This window comes from Argopecten irradians, chromosome 8 (genome assembly GCF_041381155.1).
Source record: "Argopecten irradians isolate NY chromosome 8, Ai_NY, whole genome shotgun sequence".
NCBI lineage: Eukaryota > Metazoa > Mollusca > Bivalvia > Pectinida > Pectinidae > Argopecten > Argopecten irradians.
In genome coordinates, this window is record NC_091141.1 from 3,860,859 (window position 1) to 3,886,664 (window position 25,806).

At 35.6% G+C, this 25,806-nt stretch overlaps 1 protein-coding gene across 2 annotated transcripts; it reads right to left on the reverse strand.

The window, feature by feature from the left end:
• Window positions 1-14,709: 14,709 nt before the first annotated feature.
• Window positions 14,710-22,144, reverse strand: LOC138329122 (patched domain-containing protein 3-like). 2 transcript variants are annotated; one of them, XM_069275875.1, is made up of 4 exons: window positions 22,060-22,144; window positions 17,384-18,355; window positions 16,897-17,097; window positions 14,710-16,589 (listed from the first exon to the last, which is right to left on the reverse strand). In XM_069275875.1, exons 2-4 carry the CDS (start codon window positions 18,351-18,353, stop codon window positions 15,157-15,159), a joined length of 2,604 nt encoding a protein of 867 aa, XP_069131976.1. In that variant the 5' UTR covers window positions 18,354-18,355; window positions 22,060-22,144; the 3' UTR covers window positions 14,710-15,156. The 2 variants fall into 2 exon arrangements, with proteins under 2 accessions (XP_069131976.1, XP_069131977.1); XM_069275876.1 differs by lacking the exon at window positions 22,060-22,144 and adding an exon at window positions 21,976-22,053.
• Between the last annotated feature and the right edge of the window lie 3,662 nt (window positions 22,145-25,806).

The window sequence follows — 25,806 nt, forward strand, 5'->3', positions numbered from 1 at the left end:
CTGTAGAACACTCAGCTAGTGTTCGGAGGGTCCCGCGTTCGAATCCCGGTCCGGCCCCTACATTCTCCTGTTACAGAATTGGCGCTAAATAACTAAATAACCCACGGTGGTGGTGTTTGGAAGGGTCTCGTATATATTCGAGGGCGATGACTCCGAGAAAGGAGGGAGGAGTGTAGTGGGGTCGGACTGGGTCGATCATCGATAACCATGTAGCTCAGTCGTTAGAGCACTCGGCTAGTGTTCGGAGGGTCCCAGGTTTGAATCTCGGTCTGGTCGCTACATTTTCTCAAGTAGTTTGAATGAGTAGTGACGGTCGCTCTTTAAATTAGTTTATCAATCCTAGTTAATTGATTTGACGTTTTTTTAAATATTTTTAAAAATGTCTTGTCACCCAAAATAGTTTCAACCGTAGTATTAAAGGGACAATTCACTCAGGCTATTTTTTTTATATAAACAAAAAGCAAAATAAATGTATTGTTCTACATTTCTTATGAAACATATAACATAAAATATTGACAAATTCCACGTCATTGATTAGTATTTTAATTGATACCAAATCGTTGATCAATACGATTAAGCAGGTACAATATGTAATCTGTACCCATTCCCTAGCCACAGTCACGCAAGTTAAACAAATTAACTACATAACCACTGAGGAGGTGATAAATGATTTTTTAGGCAAGACAATTCACTTAATATGGTAAACAAACTGCTGTCAGAGCGATTTGAGCAGTTCTAGACAAAAGTTGCATTACTTTACGAGCAAGCTAGGACAGGGTTCGGCATACAAGAACAGCGAGCGAGTTTGAACATTGCACACGCATTTCACCACCATGGGCTTTTCTGATACACAGTAAAACCGACTGATCTAATTTCTATAAGAACTGGGTTTTTCCGATATATGTACAAATTTTAATGTTCTCTTAGACTGAATTGACCCCTTTAACTGCGGAATAGCTCCACTAGTCAAAATAAAAGCTATTTCGAGTGACATACGAGGTTATTTTTCAGGAAACAGTTTGGTGTTATCTGTAAAATTTCGTGAAAATACGAGTTATTTCCCTTGTAACATATTTTCAATGTTTATATCGATTTCGTTATGGAGTCGAGAAATATGACGTACATGTAAAAGAATCTGATGAATTTTCAAAGTCAGTTTTTACACGTCCTGATCTTGATTTTTATCATATAGTCTATCGAAAAAGTATGTGAAAATAATGAACCGTTAGAATAAGTTAAGGTAAGTTGTTGCTTCTAATCTCTAATACTTCTATTATTTCAAAGATACTGTTCTTCATCGTTTGAAAATGTTTCAGAGTTCCATTTAAAACCTTCAAACTTAATGGTAAATAAATGTTTTCCCCAAATATATGTATATCAAAAAATTATCTTAACTTATTTTGAACACCCAGATTACTGAGCCAACCTCCCTCCTCCCTTCCACCCCGCAAAAAAAATAAACGTGAGAACGGCAATAATAAGGAGTTAACGCTACGTTTCTCTCCCAAACTGACTCGAAACTCGAAAACGTTGACTCATAACTCGAAACTGTTGACTAGAAACTCGAAAATGTTAACTTGAAATTCGACACTCGTCAAAAGAATTTCTCCTCTCACACCATTTACCAGTATTTGCACCTAATAACGCTTCATTTTCGTTCTCCGTAAACATTCGTTGAGATCATGTTTTTTCGTTGAAAAAAAAAACGTTTGCGGAGAGTAAAATATTAGCCAGATAACAGATGGAAATCTTTAGATAATATATCTTGTGCAATTACAATCTGACTTACTGATATAACATGCCATACCAGTCGGTGAAAGTTTGCTATATCTACCGATAGTTTATAAACAAATGATAAACAAACAGCAACAAATGAACTGTATGTACGTACGCATATTTAGGTGATAAGCTACTAGGAACTGATATACTATTGTGAGATAATACAATCACACGCTAGTCGCAGTGTCAGTGATTACGGGATATTTTTATTTTGCATCTCGTGATTGTTTGATGACACCTGCATCTGATTATTGCATGATCAGTACAGATATATGACCGATGAGGTCTGACTAGGGTTAATGCCACTAAAAATAAATTCATTATTCTTTTACTTCTAAGCTATAACAATTTATATTCGCTCAAGATTCGCTCAAATTACATCGTTTAAAGTAAAGTGTCACTTGTTTGGATGTATTGATGGTATTGCCACGTGAATAGTCCAGCCGTAATTTTAACTACCAGTCTTGTTAAAAGCTCTTTCGAGTAACATATGATGTTATTTTTCAGGAAACAGTTTAATTTAACTTATCATGAAAATAAGAGTTATTTCCCTTGTTACATATTTGCCAATGATTATATATGTATAGACAAAATCTTATGAAATTCCAATGTCAGTGTTTATGCATCTTTAAATGTCCAGAAAAAAAGTAAATTCACAGTTCTTAAAAGAGTCTGTCGAAAAATTATGTGAAAATAATGAAGACTGATAGAATAATACATATATATATGTGTGCGATGCTCCTTGACAAGGAAAATAATAACAGCGCAATTTGTTTCGGAAGAATAAACATCATTTTCTTCATCGAGAGACCCGTCATGCATATCAATCTATGTCAGAAACAGACCGAGAGATTTATATGGTAGCATCATCTTACCTGGTGTATACATGTACCAATCAAGTTCTAACCTTTTGAAAGGTAAATTCCGTAATAATGTGGGATTTTTCAATATTACCCACATAGCATTATATATATACTGTAAGCGACATATATTAACGGTAATACTATTTTAGCGTTTTTCGTGCTTGTAATGGTGCGCTAAAATAGTATTTCGCTAATAATATTTCATTTTGGATAGAGTGCAAATTAATCATATCGATTGCGCAACTTGATCAATATTGTATTTGCGCTGTTTGATTGCTTTATTATTAAACATGATAATAGTAGTATATAAGTACAATAATTTGCGCTATTTTGAACCATGCCTCGTTCTCGCCCTCTTTCGATGTAGGTGCCATATGTAATGAATCTTTTTTCCTTAAAATCGTCATGCTATTAAAAGTTTCTATCCTTTGCAATATATTGAAATACTAAATAAAAAGTATTTGTAGTAACTTATTTTTTCAATTTTGGTCATGTTGACGTCCATTACTTGGATACTTTTGTTTTAATCACCAAGATACGCAAAGAACAAGATACCGCCAATTAGCCATTCTGTAAACAAGCGACGAAATTTATTTCTCATTTCTTTACCGAGCGCCATTAATCTTGTTATTTCCGTTAGATTTAATGCCGCTTCCTTTATACAACAACACTCGCACATGACAGGTATGGCTTTATAACTAACCATATACAACGTGCGTACACATATATCATCTTGATTTTTATCTCCAGTAAATGGGTCTCTCGGTAATATTTGTGTCATATTAATGTTGGTACCGTAAGCACAGTGCCAGAGCTGGGCCTAAGGTCTTGTCCGGTAACGAGATGGGTGTATCTCTGACGCCAACATTTTGGATTTACCTGTAGGGTAGTTTGTTGTGACAGTGGTTATAGTCTTTTTCCTAAAAGGAGTCCCAATGCCAACAGGTAAATTTACCTGTAAAAGTAACCTGTGTTGATACTTGTCTAAATGTATATTGATTAATTTTTATTTCAATAAGTGTTCAAAATTAATATCAGATACATTATACATAATATATCCTTTCGACGGCCGTAACGTATTTATGCGTAATTATGCATTTGCCCCATTTCATGCACCCTTCTGGAGACACTTGGAAACTAAATACTATTTTTTTTGAAAAGGAGATGTTCATCACTATATAACATGTCAATATCGATTCGGTCATTGCATTAGCGACGTCACAAATTACCTTTGAACATGCCCAAATAAGTTAAAAAATTGAGGTCTGAAACTCGGATTTTAGTGTGTGCCAAGAAATCTGTCGCTGTGAGCTTAATCATTAAGATACAGATATGCAGATGGTCTTAAACGATAGAAGAGATATCAAAGTAAGAGAAAATAGAGAGAAAGGGAAAAGGAAGGGGAAAAAAAGCGCTGATTTAAAATTAAAAAAACAAGAAGACAAGTCCCACGCTCAGGTCTCTACTTCCCATGACCCATGAGTAAAATGGGTGACTGTTTTTGCTTGTTTGCAGTGTGTACTGTTTGTTTTTATCCTGAAAATGGCATCAAACCGAAATCTAGATGCAAACTGCTTTCATAAGTGGTATTTGTTATAACCTACCTGTACTATCAAAATTGAGTCAGGTTCGAATCCTGCCGGCCGTCGAAAGGATATGTTTCTGTTAATATCTATGAAATTATAACAATAAAATCTATGCATGAAATTTAATTAAATTCAAAGTGATTTTATTTCAAGTCAAACATTGCTACTAGATACAAATTGGTATATGTACTACGTTGTATAATATTTAAACAGAAAAAATAGGAAAACTGTTAATTTGATATTCTGAGCACTAAAAGTTTTGAGAATTACAAGACCTACAACATATGTATAATTTCGCCAGTATTGCAACATTATGTTAACATCTACAACTAACTTAACTTTTTCTTCCAAGATGATGGTGCTCCATTCCACAGAGCCCGTATAGTAATTGAATGGAAGGATGAAAACTATTTTCAGTCTTTGGAATGGCCCCCACAATCCCCTGACCTGAACCCAATTGAAAACCTGTGGAGAGATATGGGTATGGAAGTCCGCAAGCACAAGTGCAGAAACCTTGGGGAACTGCAAAGCTGCATTGCAGCTAGCATGGGATGAGATACCTGCTAGAAGATGTAGAACATTGATCAGAAGTATGCCAGACCGTACACAGGCAGTACTTAGAGCACGTGGAGTCAAATGAACTCAGGGCCATTACATTATAATGAAAAATTGTAAAAATGTCTGGACAATAAAATATTCACGTGATAACTAACAGAATATTGAAATTATTTTTTTTTTAAAATTAATTTACAAAAAATGCATGTGTAACAGAACTTTTGGAGGGCAGTGTATAATGTGTGTTAAAATGAATATGGTCAAGACCCAAAGTAACAGTCTTAAATCTCATTTAATTTAGTATTTTTACATAATTAAGTGACTTCTAAAAATATTTTGTACCTAAAATACATATAGAGCATTAAAAACCAATGATATATTAATCAATGTTTAGAAAACATCATATATGTGTGTTTTTGTCTGCTTTAATAGATTACCAACTTAAACTAATATCAACAGGTCAAAATTTCCGACAAAATTAATTTAAGCGTTGATTTTGTTTTCTCACATTACTTTGATTTTACCCGTGTTCTCGTTCACTACCTGGATTTTACCTGTGTTCTCCCACATTACCTGGATTTTACCTGTGTTCTCCCACATTACCTTGATTTTACCTTTGTTCTCCTACACTACATATGTACCCGGATTTTACCTGTGTTATCCCACATTACCTGAATTTTACTTGTGTTCTCCCACATTACCTGGATTTCACCTGTGTACTCCTACATTACCTGGATTTTACCGGTGTTCTCCTACACTACCTGGATTTTACCTGTGTTCTCTCACATTACTTTGATTTTACCCGTGTTCTCGTACACTACCTGGATTTTACCTGTGTTCTCCCACATTACCTGGATTTTACCTGTGTTCTCCTACAATACCTGGATTTAACCTGTGTTCTCTCACATTACTTTGATTTTACCCGTGTTCTCGTACACTACCTGGATTTTACCTGTGTTCTCCCACATTACCTGGATTTAACCTGTGTTCTCCCACATTACCTTGATTTTACCTGGGTTCTCCTACACTACATATATACCTGGATTTTACCTGTGTTGTACCATATTACCTGGATTTTACCCGTGTTCTCCTACAATACCTGGATTTTACCTGTGTTCTCTCACATTACTTTGATTTTACCCGTGTTCTCGTACACACTACCTGGATTTTACCTGTGTTCTCCCACATTACCTGGATTTTACATGTGTTCTAAAATATTACCTTGATTTTACCTGTGTTCTCCTACACTACATATGTACCTGGATTTTACCTGTGTTGTACCATATTACCTGGATTTTACCTGTGTTCTCCTACACTACCTGGATTTTACCTGTGTTCTCTCACATTACTTTGATTTTACCCGTGTTCTTGTACACTACCTGGATTTTACCTGTGTTCTCCCACATTACCTGGATTTTACCTGTGTTCTCCCACATTACCTTGATTTTACCTTTGTTCTCCTACACTACATATGTACCCGGATTTTACCTGTGTTATCCCACATTACCTGGATTTTACTTGTGTTCTCCCACATTACCTGGATTTCACCTGTGTACTCCTACATTACCTGGATTTTACCTGTGTTCTCCTACACTACCTGGATTTTACCTGTGTTCTCTCACATTACTTTGATTTTACCCGTGTTCTCGTACACTACCTGGATTTTACCTGTGTTCTCCCACATTACCTGGATTTTACCTGTGTTCTCCTACAATACCTGGATTTTACCTGTGTTCTCTCACATTACTTTGATTTTACCCGTGTTCTCGTTCACTACCTGGATTTTACCTGTGTTCTCCCACATTACCTGGATTTAACCTGTGTTCTCCCACATTACCTTGATTTTACCTGGGTTCTCCTACACTACATATGTACCTGGATTTTACCTGTGTTGTACCATATTACCTGGAGTTTACCCGTGTTCTCCCACATTACCTGGATTTTACCTGTGTTCTCCTACAATACATGGATTTTACCTGTGTTCTCCCACATTACCTGGATTTTACCTGTGTTCTCCCACATTACCTGGATTTTACCTGTGTTCTCCCACATAACCTTGATTTTACCTGTGTTCTCCTACACTACATATGTACCTGGATTTTACCTGTGTTGTACCATATTACCTGGATTTTACCTGTGTTCTCCTACACTACCTGGATTTTACCTGTGTTCTCTCACATTACTTTGATTTTACCCGTGTTCTCCTACACTACCTGGATTTTACCTGTGTTGTACCACATTACCTGGATTTTACCTGTGTTCTCCCACATTACCTTGATTTTACCTGTGTTCTCCTACACTACATATGTACCTGGATTTTACCTGTGTTGTACCATATTACCTGGATTTTACCTGTGTTCTTCTACACTACCTGGATTTTACCTGTGTTCTCTCACATTACTTTGATTTTACCCGTGTTCTCGTACACTACCTGGATTTTACATGTGTTCTCCCACATTACCTGGATTTAACCTGTGTTCCCCCACATTACCTTGATTTTACCTGGGTTCTCCTACACTACATATGTACCTGGCTTTTACCTGTGTTGTACCACATTACCTGGATTTTACCCGTGTTCTCCCACATTACCTGGATTTTACCTGTGTTCTCCTACAATACCTGGATTTTACCTGTGTTCTCTCACATTACTTTGATTTTACCCGTGTTCTCGTACACTACCTGGATTTTACCTGTGTTCTCCCACATTACCTGGATTTTACATGTGTTCTAAAATATTACCTTGATTTTACCTGTGTTCTCCTACACTACATATGTACCTGGATTTTACCTGTGTTGTACCATATTACCTGGATTTTACCTGTGTTCTCCTACACTACCTGGATTTTACCTGTGTTCACTCACATTACTTTGATTTTACCCGTGTTCTTGTACACTACCTGGATTTTACCTGTGTTCTCCCACATTACCTGGATTTTACCTGTGTTCTCCAACATAACCTTGATTTTACCTGTGTTCTCCTACACTACATATGTACCTGGATTTTACCTGTGTTGTACCATATTACCTGGATTTTACCTGTGTTCTCCTACACTACCTGGATTTTACCTGTGTTCTCTCACATTACTTTGATTTTACCCGTGTTCTCGTACACTACCTGGATTTTACCTGTGTTGTACCACATTACCTGGATTTTACCTGTGTTCTCCCACATTACCTTGATTTTACCTGTGTTCTCCTACACTACATATGTACCTGGATTTTACCTGTGTTGTACCATATTACCTGGATTTTACCTGTGTTCTTCTACACTACCTGGATTTTACCTGTGTTCTCTCACATTACTTTGATTTTACCCGTGTTTTCGTACACTACCTGGATTTTACCTGTGTTCTCCCACATTACCTGGATTTTACCTGTGTTCTCCCACATTACCTGGATTTTACCTGTGTTCTCCTACACTACCTGGATTTTACCTGTGTTCTCCTACACTACCTGGATTTTACCTGTGTTCTCTCACATTACTTTGATTTTACCCGTGTTCTCGTACACTACCTGGATTTTACCTGTGTTCTCCCACATTACCTGGATTTTACCTGTGTTCCCCCACATTACCCTGATTTTACCTTTGTTCTCCTACACTACATATGTACCTGGATTTTACCTGTGTTGTACCATATTACCTGGATTTTACCTGTGTTCTCCTACAATACCTGGATTTTACCTGTGTTGTACCACATTACCTGGATTTTACATGTGTTCTCCTACACTACCTGGGTTTTACATGTGTTCTCCCACATTACCTTGATTTTACCTGTGTTCTCTTACACTACATGGATTTTATCCATGATCTACGATGAAGAGCTTACCAAACTGCGAACTCAAGACTAGAATAACGATACTCTCTCCACTGTCCAACAACTTTCAACATTTCAATCTAGCAAGACATTACTCTACAACGCCAGACGCACCCAGTCATGATCACCTCAACACAGACGCAGCATCCGATCTTCTGCATTATATATATATATATATGATTTCATTTTAATTAATTAGCTCTCACTAATGTTTAAGTGTAGTGCTTTAAGTTTCATATGTTGTATATATATGTTTTGATTTTAATTAATTATCTCTTATCAATTTTTAGTTTTTATCAATGTTTTATTACATTTAACATTTTAAGACAGTGCGATAAAATATGAAAACATTTGAAATGGGAATAAAATGCAGAATAGGTATACTAACAGTTAAATAGAATTGTGACTATTTGTAAAATTACAGGTAAAAATCTTCCTGTGAGTCAGTACTTTATCAGAACAGACTATAATTGGTGTGCCATTGTTCTCCAGTGTTTGTATAATTCCTTTGATCTCCAAAAAGTGGGAGAAAGAGGAACAAACCGTTGATAAATATGTTGGCGTTCAGAGAACACCCCAACGAGATCTTAGTCTGGTTCCCTGCTGCGAATGCTCCGATAGCTCTGCGCTATTCTATCGGAGCATTTGCAGCAGGGAACCAGACTAACGAGATCTGTGCCTAAGGTCGTGTCCGGTGACGAGATTGGATACAAATGCACGTAGGAGTTGTAAGATTGATATGTTACTTGACATAAAACAAACAACATTAGTTTACCGCATACATATCCATATTTAGGTGATAAACTACTAGGAAATTGTACAATCGACAGATAACTGATCAGAAGATAAACTTACTGGTAATATAACTATGCGTTACTCCCAGTATCACTTAAGTACCGTGATGATATATTTTTTATTTTGCAGCTGTTCACTATGTTGTCTGTCGTCAGTCTAACGCTGTGTTGTCTGTCGTCAGTCTAACGCTGTGTTGTCTGTTGTCAGTCTAACACTGTGTTGTCTGTCGTCAGTCTAACGCTATGTTGTCTGTCGTCTGTCCAACACTGTGTTGTCTGTCGTCAGTCTAACACTGTGTTGTCTGTCGTCAGTCCAACACTGTGTTGTCTGTCGTCAGTCTAACGCTGTGTTGTCTGTCGTCAGTCTTACGCTGAGTTGTCTGTCGTCCGTCTAACGCTGTGTTGTCTGTCGTCAGTCTAACGCTGTGTTGTCTGTCGTCAGTCTAACGCTGTGTTGTCTGTCGTCAGTCCAACGCTGTGTTGTCTGTCGTCAGTCCAACACTGTGTTGTCTGTCGTCAGTCTAACGCTATGTTGTCTGTCGTCAGTCTAACACTGTGTTGTCTGTCGTCAGTCTAACGCTATGTTGTCTGTCGTCAGTCTAACGCTGTGTTGTCTGTCTTCAGTCTAACACTGTGTTGTCTGTCGTCAGTCTAACACTGTGTTGTCTGTCGTCAGTCTAACGCTATGTTGTCTGTCGTCAGTCTAACACTGTGTTGTCTGTCGTCAGTCTAACGCTGTGTTGTCTGTCGTCAGTCCAACACTGTGTTGTCTGTCGTCAGTCTAACGCTGTGTTGTCTGTCGTCAGTCTTACGCTGAGTTGTCTGTCGTCCGTCTAACGCTGTGTTGTCTGTCGTCAGTCTAACGCTGTGTTGTCTGTCGTCAGTCTAACGCTGTGTTGTCTGTCGTCAGTCCAACGCTGTGTTGTCTGTCGTCAGTCCAACACTGTGTTGTCTGTCGTCAGTCTAACGCTATGTTGTCTGTCGTCAGTCTAACACTGTGTTGTCTGTCGTCAGTCTAACGCTGTGTTGTCTGTCGTCAGTCTAACGCTGTGTTGTCTGTCGTCAGTCTAACACTGTGTTGTCTGTCGTCAGTCTAACACTGTGTTGTCTGTCGTCAGTCTAACGCTATGTTGTCTGTCGTCAGTCTAACACTGTGTTGTCTGTCGTCAGTCTAACGCTGTGTTGTCTGTCGTCAGTCCAACACTGTGTTGTCTGTCGTCAGTCTAACACTGTGTTGTCTGTCGTCAGTCTAACACTGTGTTGTCTGTCGTCAGTCCAACACTGTGTTGTCTGTCGTCAGTCCAACACTGTGTTGTCTGTCGTCAGTCTAACGCTGTGTTGTCTGTCGTCAGTCTAACGCTGTGTTGTCTGTCGTCAGTCTAACGCTGTGTTGTCTGTCGTCAGTCTAAGCTTGTGTCTGTCGTCAGTCTAACGCTATGTTGTCTGTCGTCAGTCTAACACGTGTGTTGTTGTCTGTCGTCAGTCTAACACTGTGTTGTTGTCGTGTCGTAGTCTAACACTGGTTGTCTGTCGTCAGCTGAGTTGTGTCTGTCGTCAGTCTAACACTGTGTTGTCGTGTCTGTCTGTGTGTCTGTCGCAGTCTAACGCTTTGTTGTCTGTCGTCAGTCTAACGCTGTGTTGTCTGTCGTCAGTCTAACGCTGTGTTGTCTGTCGTCAGTCTAACGCTATGTTGTCTGTCGTCAGTCTAACACTGTGTTGTCTGTCGTCAGTCTAACACTGTGTTGTCTGTCGTCAGTCTAACGCTGAGTTGTCTGTCGTCAGTCTAACACTTTGTTCGTCAATTATTCCAGTACTTAAAGCTTCTACTAATAATAAAAGTTAATTAAATTATAAATAAATAACATCAGTATGTAAATACGAAAGAAAAAAAATTAAATATATAGTGTAATTATTTAACTATATTCTTAATTCACTTTAATTTTGTTCACATATTGAACGAGGCATCGGAAAAGTGTTTTAAACCTTGATAGTCCGAGCAAGCTGCAATACATATAAAATTTATTTTGCTGAAATCAACTCTGGTTAGATCAACAAATTACATTTTATATTGAATTAGTATTTATGCTAATGATCACTTGCTGGAATGTAAATAGTACTTTTGATTAATCTTGGTTGATAATGTTTTATACAAATTATAGTATGACATTATTATAGAATTATATAACGTGACTGACAGGGTGATATATGATTCCTAGACAAATATATCCTTTCCTAGAGCTGGCACATACGGTAAAACAAATAAATATGTCACCTGTCTGTGGTAGTAAATGAACCGTATTAACTGTTGATTTACGACCGCTTTACATGTGTTGTTATCAGTAAGGAATTCGAAACCGCCAAACATGATGTAATCATATAAAGAAGCAATAGGAATCGACATAATCGTGTGGAGATGGTAGGGAAATCGACACAAGCTTGTAGAAATACTACGGAAATCGACTGACACTAGCACTTGGGATACTACTTTTCGAGACCACTCAATTTCGACTTTAAATGACTAACTGCTTGATTTTGTATAACCCGCGAAATAAAAGAGAAATTAATCACACGCAAAATTATATTGATATACAGAAGGACTGTTAATTGGCCTACTGTTAATTAGCCTATTAATTAGATACTGTTAATTAGATACTGTTAATTAGCCAACTGTTAATAAACCTACTTTTTATAATCCTTAAGTTAATTAGCCTTAGTTAATTAGCCTGTTAAATAGCCTACTGTTAATTAGCCTACTGTTAATAAGCCTGTTATTAGCCTACTGTTAATTAGCCTGTTCATTAGCCTGTTAATTAGGATACGGTTAATTCGCCTTAAGTTAATTAATCAACTGTTGATTAGCCTGTTAATTTAATTAGCCTGTTAATTAGGAAACTGTTAATTAGCCTAAAGTTAATAAGCCAATTGTTAATTAGCCTGTTAATTAGCCTACTGTTAATTAACCTACTGTTAAATAGCTTTCTGTTAATGAGCCTATTAATAAGCCTACTGTTAATTAGCCTTAAGTTTATTAGCCAACTGTTAATTAGCCTGTTAACCAGAAAACTGTTAATTAGCCTTAAGTTAATTAGCCAATTGTTAATTAGCCTGTTAATTAGCCTACTGTTAATTAGTCTACTGTTAAATAGCTTTCTGTTTATGAGCCTGTTAATTAGCCTACTGTTAATTAGCCTACTGTAAATTAGCCTATTAATTAGCCTACTGTAAATTAGCCTATTAATTAGCCTACTGTAAATTAGCCTGTTAATTAGCCTACTATTAATTAGCCTACTATTAATTAGCCTACTGTAAATTAGCCTATTAATTAGCCTACTGTAAATTAGCCTGTTAATTAGCCTACTATTAATTAGCCTACTATTAATTAGCCTACTGTAAATTAGCCTATTAATTAGCCTACTGTAAATTAGCCTGTTAATTAGCCTACTATTAATTAGCCTACTATTAATTAGTCTACTGTTAATTAGCCTACTTCTTTAATTTATAACATTTTTCGAAGTGAAATGTTAGGTGTTATGGTGAAAATGCAGCATTGACAGTGAAAATTTCATTTTGATTGTTACGTCATTAGTTTGCGCACAAGAATGCCTGTTATATTTTCGTGTAGATATGACCTTATGCTTACTTAATACGACGTAATAATCGCAAGGGCGAATAACTCTGTACAATATCCACAAAAAATCCATTATTGTTTGGTTTGATATTTAATGATCAAATTATATTATGTCAGAATTGAAAGTCGTTTACAGAAAAAATAATACAAAAGGAAACTTAGAATATGTGCTGTAGAATTAGTATTTGTCCGAAATACGGTTTTCAAGTATCTTGAAATTTCGCTGGGCTGTTTACAGAGGTGAAATTGCGGGGACCGTAATGCACCCTGGGTGAAAATGATCAAAGTTTCCACCTCACTCGAAGAAATATAACTGGTAATTATCAAGAAAAAATAAATTTCCTCTATCTCTTTGTTTACGTTCTACGCTGTTTTACACGGCTTGCAATTGTTTTGAGTTTAGATAACAGAATAAATAAAATTCCTACATGTAGTCACTGTTTCTCAATTTACCTTTGTAGTTACGACAGAGTCGGTTATCATATATACGGAACTATCGCGATATCTGATCTTTAATTTTAGTCGATATATATACAGCATGAACGACGGTGATCATTAAAACTGCGCTTCGCGGATTGATCTTGAATTTTGTGTTTGTCTTCTACTTGATAAGAGCTATCATATGAAAACATTTTTTAGTGAGTTATTCTCACCTGGCCGCTGAGGAAATCCGAGCGTGAGTGTATTTAAGTTACTATTTAGCGTAGAATATGCTTACAGGACCAAGCTTTGTTATGCCGTTATCCTTCCCACCGCTGTTTTATTGCTAGATTGTTAAACTTTGTCTTGCATTTGCTGCTGTCCATTTTTCAATTTCTACTTTCAGTTCACAGTTTCCCAAGCTGTGTTTTGTCATCATGGCTTCAACAGGTTTGCCTCTGTGTTGAAGTTTCAAGAGGAACATTAATCAATTTAGACCAATTTTAGTAATGTGACATTAAATGTTTCTAAAAATTAACGGTTTGCTGTTTCCACTTTAATTTTTAGCTGTTCGCGTTAAGCGGTGTTTCACTTGCAGCAACAACATTATCAAAAATAAAATTTTGTCTTCCGAATTTTTGGTTTGTCTTCTATTTGATAATGAGTTTACGCTACATCTCAATCCCACACCATATAACACCATATATGGTATTGATCTTATTACTGGTATCCATTATATCACCTGTACTTTGTACTCTCCCTTTTATGATTTGTATTTTTCATCACTATGTAACAGTTCCTTTGTAGACGGATTCATGTGTATTTGAGCTTCATTTTCATTCTCCACAAACATTGTTTTTGTATTTTTCCTTGTGTTTTTACGACTGTTTTAAAGCGTTATAACGAATTATTAAAAGGCATTTTTTACGAATTAATTTGCATTATTACATCTTTTAAAAGGAGTTATATAAATATTGTTTTTTTTTGCGTTATAAGAGTTATGAAACATTGATTCTTCTAGGCTTTCCTAAATTAGTTAATAACTTGGAAAAATGCAAAATATAATGGAATGGTATGTTTGCAGAGAGTGAATATTGTCTCAGATATACCTAGTGAAAATTATCTCAGATACCTGATGAAAACCCAAATAGACAATAATTCCGGCGTCATTACACTCTGACAGGTATATCATTCCATACCTGTCCGTGGCAGTACAACATATTTGTTGATAATTTATAAACGGATCATAAACAACAACAACAATTATCACACTATATATAAAAATATTTACTTAAAACTGATAACATATGGGACCTGTACAATTCGTATCATGACTGTACATTTTATATTAATCATTTGATTTATATCTACAGGATTAAGGTATATCTCGCTTCAATTATTTACAACAAGAGGTAGTCTATTTTCATTAAATATTAAACAAATACTTCACACTATATGGTTGATTTTTTTTCAATTTTCAAACCCAAAATGCTACGTTCGTAATACCTTACTATAATACATTAAATCTGTAAAAATTCACTTCTATCTTTTTCTTAAAAATATTTCTCTTTTGTTTCAATATTTACATCTATTTATTATATAAAATTCAGAAAAACAAATTAATAAATAACAAATAAGTACATATTCTTAGCTTACTCTATCATTTTAGACAATATTTGGAGTACTGCGTTAGATATGTTCGATGTTTTCAGGTTATCATATCTGATGTTGATAGGCATGGTTGATCTCACCATCTCTCATCTTAATACCATTCCCATTCTTATGCTTATCGGCGGCAATCACCTCCTCACTAGCACTAAGTGATCTTTGCGGGCCGAACAGAGATAAAACAACAGGTAAAACGAGAACCGCATGGAACGCACCGAACACGATAACCAACGTCATCACTTTAAAGAAGGACACAAATACGTAGGATTTGGAGAACACCAACATCACCACCCCGAGGATTGATGTAAATGCGCCATTGAAAATAGGTCCCCCTGCTCGTATAATTGCAGTGTTAACGCGCGCGTTTCGATCGGTACCTTCCGCCGTCATAAAAGAGTGACAAATATGAGCGGAGAAGTCGACAGAAAAGCCGACACTCATGATAACATGGATCATGGTAATAGAACTTAAAGAAAGACCCCAGTGATGCATGAAGCCTACTAACCCCAGAATAATGGAGGCCATCGACAGGGTGACGAATAGAATAATTAAAGGATTGGGCATAAATAGACACGTGATGACAAAGACAGCTATGATCGCCACGCCCACCGTCTGCAGAGTGTTAGGAAGGACCGCCACGAACTGTTCAAAGTAAATAAACCAGGGGGAAAATGCAAAAACATTAAGTTCAGACTCGGAAGCAAAATCACGCATGCGCACCATCAGTCCGCCCTGTTCTTGTGATGTTTTTATGTTTTTAGTAAAAAGGTGGAATTTTGCTGCAGTAATCTTTTCGATGTTTTCGTCAAAAACGACATCATTCTGAAATGCCTTATACGCATTTACAAATCTATGCACTTTTTTAACAAATGCCGCTTCAGTATCGTTAGTGTTTCTCACATAGAAACCTGTGTCGTGCATTGTTTTGAGCCAGTTAATTTCATATCTGCCATCGATTTTATAATCCCCCTTAACATTGTTCATGAGTAATTGTATTGAATCATAAGTATGTTGGTCAGAATAATCGTAATGCTGCGGAACAACGAAGGTCACCAACATCTTCAGATCAAAATAATGATGTTTCCATTGGCTAAACCTATGATAGTAGGAATCGGGCGAAACTAAGTTCTTTAACTTTAGACCCTCCTCTAAATTACATGCTCCCCAGATGGATATTGCTATGTAAATGATATACGTAACCAAAATGCCAATTTTTGCCGGTTTAAAAAGAACGGTTTTTGGAAGGAAGAGACGCGGGAATTTTTCAAATACACTTTCGTATTCTTCTCTCGACTTTGGCGGTCGGCCAGTACAACAATACGTGTGTGCTGTAGGTTTGTTGGCTTTCCTACTCTCCTCTCCCGTCATCAGTGGAACACAGGTGAGACAATGACGGTTCTGGGCCACGCGACGCTCGTGCAGTACCATGCACGCGAGGAAGAACGTTATGACGTTAATATAGCACAGAGCAACGGCAACACCTGTCGGTACAAAATGTAAAATATCAATTAAAGCTTATTATTAACCCTGTAGTAATATAAAGTGTTATATCGGAACATACAGGTAAATTCTATATTTCCGCATTTGCTATATTCTTTTTTATCAGTTGCATTTCATTAAATTAATGGGGCCGAATCTCTACTTCAGTGTTTACTTTAAGAGATTTGTAAATAAATAGAGATGGCATACAGGTGTTGCTTTATTTCAGCATTTGCATAATTTGAATTTTGTTTAAATTTTTTGTATATGGGAGAGCGTAATGACCTATATGGCAGTTACTAGATTTACCTGTGTAGAGACAGAAGTTACGGACGCTTTTGAAAACGGACAAAGTCCCGGCCATAAAGGCGATGAAATCTGTCAGGGAGGTAATAGTAATGGCTACACCACTGGTTTGCAATGTAAATGATATTCTTTCTTCCACGCTAGCCCCAAATGGTGCGTCGGCCAAGCTGGACATGAGGATATACATGTCGTCCACACCGATACCTGTTGACAAATATGTACAAATCTATTGAAAGTTTATTTTCATATTTTACAGAAGTATATATGCTGACCAATACACAATATTTTGAAAATCACCGTTTTAGATTTGTCTTTAATTTAATAGCACATCCTATGCAAACAAGCTTAAATGTTAGCAAACCTTTCTAAAACAGCAATGAAAATGAATCTGATTTTCAGTCATGCAAAGATTTATTGTTATTTCAATTTAACGGCACCTTGATATCTGCTTCATGTTTTAAAAAGACAATACAGAGATTATAAGTTTTACCTAGGACGAGGAAGGGCATTATCCCAATCATGTTGACAAAGTCCACACCGATGGCGGAACAGAAGCCAAACGATCCCATGATGGCTAGTCCTGCCGGAAGTACACCAGCCCTTCCAAGGTTACCCCTCTGGGAAACCCAGTTTCCGCCGACGGCAACAATGGATGCGTAGGTGATCATGAGAGAAAATGTGACAGAGAATAGTCCGACATCTCCACGGGTATTGTCATTTAACTCCTGACTTAGTGAGTCTGACATTGCGTATGCTAGTTGAAGACGTTCTAGGGTGACTGATGTCATCGTCTGAAGGTACTGCGTTTCCCAGCGTTTTGATAAGGATCTAAAGCGTGGAGTGTCTTGTCTTAGGTTATACTGCATCTTGATTCCTGTAGCTGACACAAGTGACCCGTTTATAAACGTCGGCTCTCCTAAAGTGCTGATTCCAAACATGATTTCCTCCTTAACTTCTCCAGATGTCAGCCTCCTCCAAAAATCATCAGTGATAACAAACAAACCATCGACAATGCACTCCCCATTACGTCTTGCACACAGACTCTCGTAGTTGTACAGGTCGCCATCGTCTGCTGTTATGGTAATATTTACAATTGTAGCAAACAACTTCCTTATATCTTCTATATAAGTCTGGTTAAGTATATTGCCATCAATCTTCGGTCTGACAATGACCTCCCCGTAGACCCCAAGGTCATTCAGACTGTGGTGCTCAAAATTCGTCCCACTTACATCCGGAAATATTTGTTTTGTCTGGTCGCGATTTCTCTCTGCTTCACTGTTTGAAGGATTGTAAAGTCGTTCTAGATTCGTGTCGTGCGAAAGCCAGTATATGTTTATTCCCAGAATTCCGTTCAGCAGCAGACTGAAGATGATGGCGACCCATGGCCGACGTGATATCAAACGCCCGTACCAGATGAAGGCTTTAGCAACCCTATGCTCTACTTGTCTGTAGAAATTCATCTCTGCAATAGTAAACGGAAAGGTCATGTTATCATATACTGGAGATTCGCATACGCTATTCTTTTCATTTCACGTATCATGACCCGTTTTTTGTAAGTAAACAAATACAAAATGTATATTTGGATACAATATTCATTTTCGAAAAAACGACGACAATGGCTGTCACTTTGTTATATATTCAGTTGGCTGTAACAAAGTTTTGTGAAAAATTATAATGTTGTTAAAACAAGATAATGAAAAAAATGAACTTACACAGCGTCAACAATGACTAAAATACATAACAAATGTGTCGATAATGACTAAAATACATAACAAAGGCACACACATCTTTTCAAATGAGGTGAATACATCAAACACACGTGAAAATCCTTTCTCCAACCGTGATGTTTAGGATGCTTTCCATGAATTATAATCAGCGGACTGCGTCTTCACTGAATTATTTTTGAAAATGTGTGTAATGAAGGAAAATATGAAACCGTTTAAAGGCCCACTATTTTTCCGAAAGTTTTAAGCTTAACCTTAATATTACACTATTCATCGCCTTGTGAACAATTAAATTAAAATAAAATAAATACTAATTTTCTTATCGCGGATCGTATTATGTACCCCGCCCCATCATAATTACCACACGTTAATTAAATATCACTGCGCCAAACGCCAAAACAGCAAAATATATTTTCACTGAAGAAAGCGATGATCAGTGTGATATTAACGATAAGTTTTTATCTTAACAGCTCTACGAAATGATCAATTCAATGTTTTTCCAATTTTAAAAACTTAAAGACATTTTGGAAAAGTTGTGGATCTTTAAAAGGATCTACAAGTTTAAGCACTAGGTAAAGTGTTGAACAAAATAATACGAGAATAATCGGACATTTGCATCTATTTGTTAAAAAATTCGATGAGATAGATAGTAATTTAGTGGGTTTTTTTTAACTCATACCTTCAGGTGTGATACTGACTGGTCTAGTGCAATACACTCATGTTACCTGAGGCTGTATTGCATGCGTCACAACGTCAACAAAGTTACTTTTTTCTTGGTACAATTTTAACACCTTTTTTTTTCAAAATCTAAGCTGATTTTACTTTAGATTAAACACAATATTTTATTTTTCTAAGCTGATTTTACTTTAGATTAAACACAATATTTTATAAAGTGATTTACTTTAAAATATACAAATAACGGAATTTGCTTTGAAAGTATAAGAATTTATTTAAAAATGGTGGAAAATCATAGTAGTAAAATTGTAATAAAACGTCGAGCTATGAGAGAAAAATACTATTTTATATGTGGATATGAAGAAATAGTATTCAACCTTCGAGATCACAAAATATTGTAAATACCTCAAGTAGAATATTCCTATCCCTTATATTCACCTATAAAAGAGTCTTGTAATATAGACAGCGTTGTCTCTTTGTCTCTACGTTTCCTCTGTCCTTCCTACTAGATAACTGTCACCTAAGGTGCTGTCATTCCATACGTCATTATAAGGATCACTAGCTTCAGCGGTACGCCCATGTCCCAGTTATCATAGCGCCATTGCTGACATGTATTATCGTTCATTGTGTTCCATACTTTCTAACTATATTGTACAGTCGTTTAGTAAAAAGCTATTCAGTGTTGTGTGCATGTTGCCAAGTGCTCTATATAGACTGTTTGATCGTGTCGCCCCCAGGTTATCGTACATGATCTAGATAAAACGTTTATGGAAACTATAGAATATCATGTGAAATGCCAAAAAGACTCATTTCAGATCATTTCGGAAATAAATCTAATAACAAAAAAAAAAAAAAAAAAAGTAAAAAAAAATCTTTTTGGAAAGTATATAAATATTTAAATTTTGTTGTTAAACTTTTTTTGTAATCAAAAGTGTAAAATAAAAAAAAATATCATACTTTTATTGAGTTTAATCCATACTTTTTATGATAGCTTGCATTCATTGTTTTGAACTGTTACCTCTTTACCTGTAGTTCTATTATTCCTATATAATTCGGATGATGTCGTTTTGATATTTATTATTGAACCGATTAGAATTCTATCGCTACCTTTCTACATGAGGTAATCGTTCAATGTGTAGACATAAGTAATGCCATCTAACTAATGATCAGTATGACTGAATAGAATCCGCAATAATTGGTAAATTATAAAAATTGAAAAAAAAAACATTAAAGCAAACTATTCAGATTCATTCTATATGGTATACATGCACCTATACCTGTACCAACGTGTTCAGATTCAGATTCACTTCATTGAGTTTAATTGGCGGTGTATATTTACAAAATGTGAAAATAAACATATTTATTAAGTTGCGACTAATGATAGTGATACATCATCGTATTGATATTGCAATAAATCCGCATTTTGTAAATCTGTCAATTAGTGCATATATCAGATACCAATATGCAATAGCACAAATACATTTAATAAAGAAAAGCAAGCGTCTAAAAATTTATCCATAAAGATAATCAAGATCATACCATAACTGGTCGAAAATGGTGATCTTTTTATACGAAACACATAAGTAACAGTGATCAATCTACATGCGCATCCCGAGTCCTGGACTCACATAATTTTAAAAGGACCCATGAAATTTCTGGGAATGGGTATCTATAACACTGTGGGACCCATTGTTTTTACAAAAAAACATTGAAAAGGACCCCCGAAAAATAATCGTAGATTGAACACTGAAGTAATTGAAGTTCACCAATTTTGAAGAAGTAAGCTGTGTATTCATTAACAGTAATATATTCGCGTGTTTGACGCTTATTTATATATAAATCTGTTTGATTTATACATTTTGGCACATATAATATTAAAAACCTAATACAGAAATAAACAATAGCTTATATATGAACACAACACTTCTGACGCGATAAGCGATATAATTTATATATCTGCTGCTGCTTTGAAGATAGTATTACACATATATTGTTACCTTTTTTAACTATAAGTTTGAAACGGTACCATGATATCTCTCTGCTTATGTATGTCTAACTGAATTATGAAACGGAAAAACGGATGAGGGGCAAAGCATTGTAAGAACATGCCATACAATGTCGATGAGCAGTTCTACTCGCCAAAGTTTTCGTTGCTACAGAGGCGGTTTCATCATATATTGTCTAGCTCTTATTCAGTCAAATATTATGTCAGTAAAAACATAACTTATGGAAATGTTTCCGCATATATTGTCAAACACTTATTTAGCAAAATATATTTAAATAAAAAGCAAACCTAATGAAAATAATTCCGCATATATTGTCAAACACTTATTTAGCAAAATATATTTAAATAAAAGGCATACCTAATGGAAATGTTTCCGCATATATTGTCAAACACTTATTTAACAAAATGAATTTAAATAAAAAGCACACCTAATGGGAATGTTTCCGCATATATTGTCAAACACTTATTTAGCCAAATATATTTCAATAAAAACATACCTGTTGGAGATGTTTCGTTTGTAAAGTTTCTTTCAACATATATAGTTGAAATATGTTGAAATAACACGCATTTAACCAACTGTATTTCAGTTAAAACATTTACCTTTCGATGTTAAAGTTTTTTTCATCATATATTGTCTAACACGTATTTAACAAAATAAATTTCAGTAAAAACACATACCTGTACGGTTCGTTGTTACAGATACTTTGATGATGTATTATCTCACACTTATTTAAACACATATGTACTACAAAAAATACATACCTGTATGGGAATGTTTCCACAGCTCATGTAAGTGTCCCTGTTATCTATTTACCCTACATACGGCCCACCTTCTCAGTCTGACCAGTTCCGTATACATAATGACCTGTCCATCACATCATGGTGCTAGTGTGGATATGGCCGGACTGACAGATGTCAAATCCATCATAACAAACCAATAAACTGTGTCATAGCAAATATATTACGCTCGTTAAAAGACAAGTGATTGGAGTCAAAAGTTTTCTATCAAAGTGTGCATTGGATGGGAGTGCTATACAACTGCCAAATGTCGAAAATGATAGGTATCATTAAGGTAAAAAAGTGACAGCTTAATTGCGGATGTTAGAATGCATCACGCGCGAATGACAGGACTGCAAACCTAGCTTTTGAGATATTCTGACAGCAGTCTGATGGGATTACAGGCAGTCTTGTTTACTGTATGTTACTCTGGTTATAAAAAACACTTTCATACACGTTAGATTTACAGCTGTAACAATCCAAGATATGGCAAGTATCTTAATGTCGTGTTCTTGTTCCGTCGTTCCCATTGTTCTGAAGTACGGACATTTATCAACGAGAGTCCCTGGATAGAAGCTTTTTATAGGCACCATAAGAGAGACGGTGTTTTAACATGTCAATAAAATTTGGGAAGAGGCGTGATGTGATGTGACAGAAGTGAGAACTTTAAGATTGCTAGACGACTGTAAATGAACTTCATATTTTTGCATTACATGTAATCATTATATACCTTATCGTTACATCTGGCTCAGTTTGCTTTGAAAAACATCATTGTTAGTGTTCATATTGTGTACAGTAAACCAATGTAGTTTCCCGTCAACTTAATTTCGCGTGCAATTGTTTAAAGGCTTTTTCACGAAAATTTAATTTTGAGATGTAGAATAATGTAGTTCTGAAAAAAACGCGAAATGTAATCGGCGGCGCATTTGAAAACAAGCTGGATTACATCATAATGTCGAATCAGTTTCTTATTTCCATAAGTTATGTCAAAAGTCTAAACATCCTTAAACGCTATGCATTCCAAAATACCCGAATCGTAGGACAATGGTGCTGGATTATTAAGCCAACAATGCAGACTAGCCTTTGTGATGATAGGAAAGGATAGGGGCAATTATATCAAATTATAGTTGTTAAGAATATCATGGAAATACAAAAATACGTTAGACGAAAAAACGCCATTTATAATAAATTCCAACAGACATTGTACTTCAATACTTAGACTTTTATACGTGGTATGCATTGTATTGAAAAACGATTAAAATAAATCTGAATTTCCCTTTTGTTCTAAATTGGAAACTCAAACAATAAAACAAATATTTTTACTATACGGTAATTTTTTTTAAGCACATTTGGTATAAATACAGAAGTGAAAAAACATACAAATATATTTCCTTTTTTTTGCTCATTTATGGCAAGGTTTGTTATGTCTTCTTCAAAACAATCATCACAACTGTTAATATTCCGAATTTGCATATTACAGAGTTAACTGCACTTGCGGGTAGGTATTGATTGTGATGTCATGTGATTGGGAGCGTAACGTCATACGTTTCGGAGAAAACGACGTGAATTGCGCTCACAAAATAATGACGTAACAATCGATACCTACCCGCAAGGGAGCAAACTCTGTAATATGGAAAGACGGAATAGTGAGTAAACAGTGTCCAACTAGAGCCAAACAATGGTCTACAGCCTCATGTGCGGTATTATCCGTTATTGTAAAATATTCTTCACATATACAAATGTATATAGAACATCAGAAGCAAGGAAGTATAATTATCCGTATTGTCACCAAATTTATAAAGCGGCATACACATTTGTTGTTGGCTGTTACGGATTTTTTTATACATCATTACAAACATCAAAAATAAATTTTAATAGGTAAAACATATTAATTTTCATACTCACGAATCAAGAAAACCTTTTAATGTAATATTCACCACCAAATGTTACCAAAAGTATGAGAATTACAATCCTTACAAAACAATGGTTTTAATTTTACAAAGTCAAATAGCAACAAGATCTCGGAATAAGTTTTGGCATCATATTTATATCTACAGCGTTACGAAATGGGTATACACAATCAAACTAAGACACGAAATGGGTATACACAATCAAACCAAGACACCAATTTGTGGTCCACTATTTCATCTTATAGCAGTGTTATTAGTAATTACAGAGTGACTTCCTACCTTTTCACCTAAACATACATAAAGCTTAAAAACACGAACTATTATAATGCGTATACAGTAAATGTTGTAACTACTGCTTATCATACAAATGTACATGTTGGTCCGTTCCTTTGAATGGTTTTCGCAGTTTAATTCGTCAAAACAAATGGTGTCAATAGGTTACTAAAGAAAACATAACATATTCATTTTTTTATGTTATGACACGTATATAACATTAAGCAATAGTCGATGGTGTTGGCTTGAACGAAATTGGTTTCTAATACGATTCAGATTGTTTTGACCTCTTTTTTGCTATAACCCTGACCAAGTATGCTATCCCGCTTTGGTCTCTAAAACATGTCTGAATTCGTAAATTATAGCACATGTCAGGGTCAGGATTGGGTCACTATAGAGACCAGTTTACCATGTTGTCGATATAGCAATAATATTACAATAAACTCGGTAGTATCCTCTATAACTTATACAACGCTAATTGATTAACGATAGACATGTGTTTCGGTGGTCACGAACCACACCGTGTTTTGTAATCAAGTCCTATGTCAAGGTTGTGAATGGCTCAGGCCACCACACCATTTTACATATATCGCCTACATATAACATTACTACTGTTTGTTTTTTATTTACTGGCGACATCCGTGCAAAGCACAGTAAATCAAATCAACCTGATTGTGTCTTTTAAAGACATTTTTCACCTTTTAAACCATGGAGGGTTGACATGCGTTATACATGTTTAGACTAAAACTATAAATGATATTTAATTCTTTTCTTATTTCAACATGTCTATACTGGGTTTATAAATCCAATACATAGATAAATCGTGTTGTATGTGAAACTTCAATAGCTTTCGTTGCTGCCGTCGAACCACAGGTATCAATACAGTTAAGTTTTACTGTCGTTTATTTTCAGCCACCACAGAATACTTTTGATTATTTCTATAACAACTAAATCACGGTTTGTGTAGCTAATGTATGTTGATTATATTACAACATTGACGTTAAATTGAACATTAATCTTAGAATCAATTCGTTTCACGCAACGTCTACTTTAATGAACACTTCTAATAAAGACAATCAATACAAATTAAGATTAATTGTTTAAACATCTTACTTCTAGACATAGTTTATCTATTTTTGAGACAATATTATCTTCGGTTTTGTTTGGGTTAAATTATTTTGGTATTTTTAATTGTATTATACATGCACTTAACATTTTTATGATATTATATTTTTAACCTCATATACGTCATGCAAAGATATGAAAATAAGGTATTAATATGACCTGACAAAAACCACTTTAAAACACGAATAAAAGTGTAAGTTTTGGCTAAATGATATGCCCTGAAATGAAAAACAATACACAGGTCACTGCATTTTTGTCTTGGCACATATAGAAACGTGTGACAAGGAAGTAAGCATCCATGGGCTGATCCATCAAACCCCTATAACTATCACATTCACGGAAATATTGTTATCCGATATAACGAATAGTCTAAACAAATGGAGGTTATTTAATAGCTTATTAATTGACAGGCTATGAAAAGCAA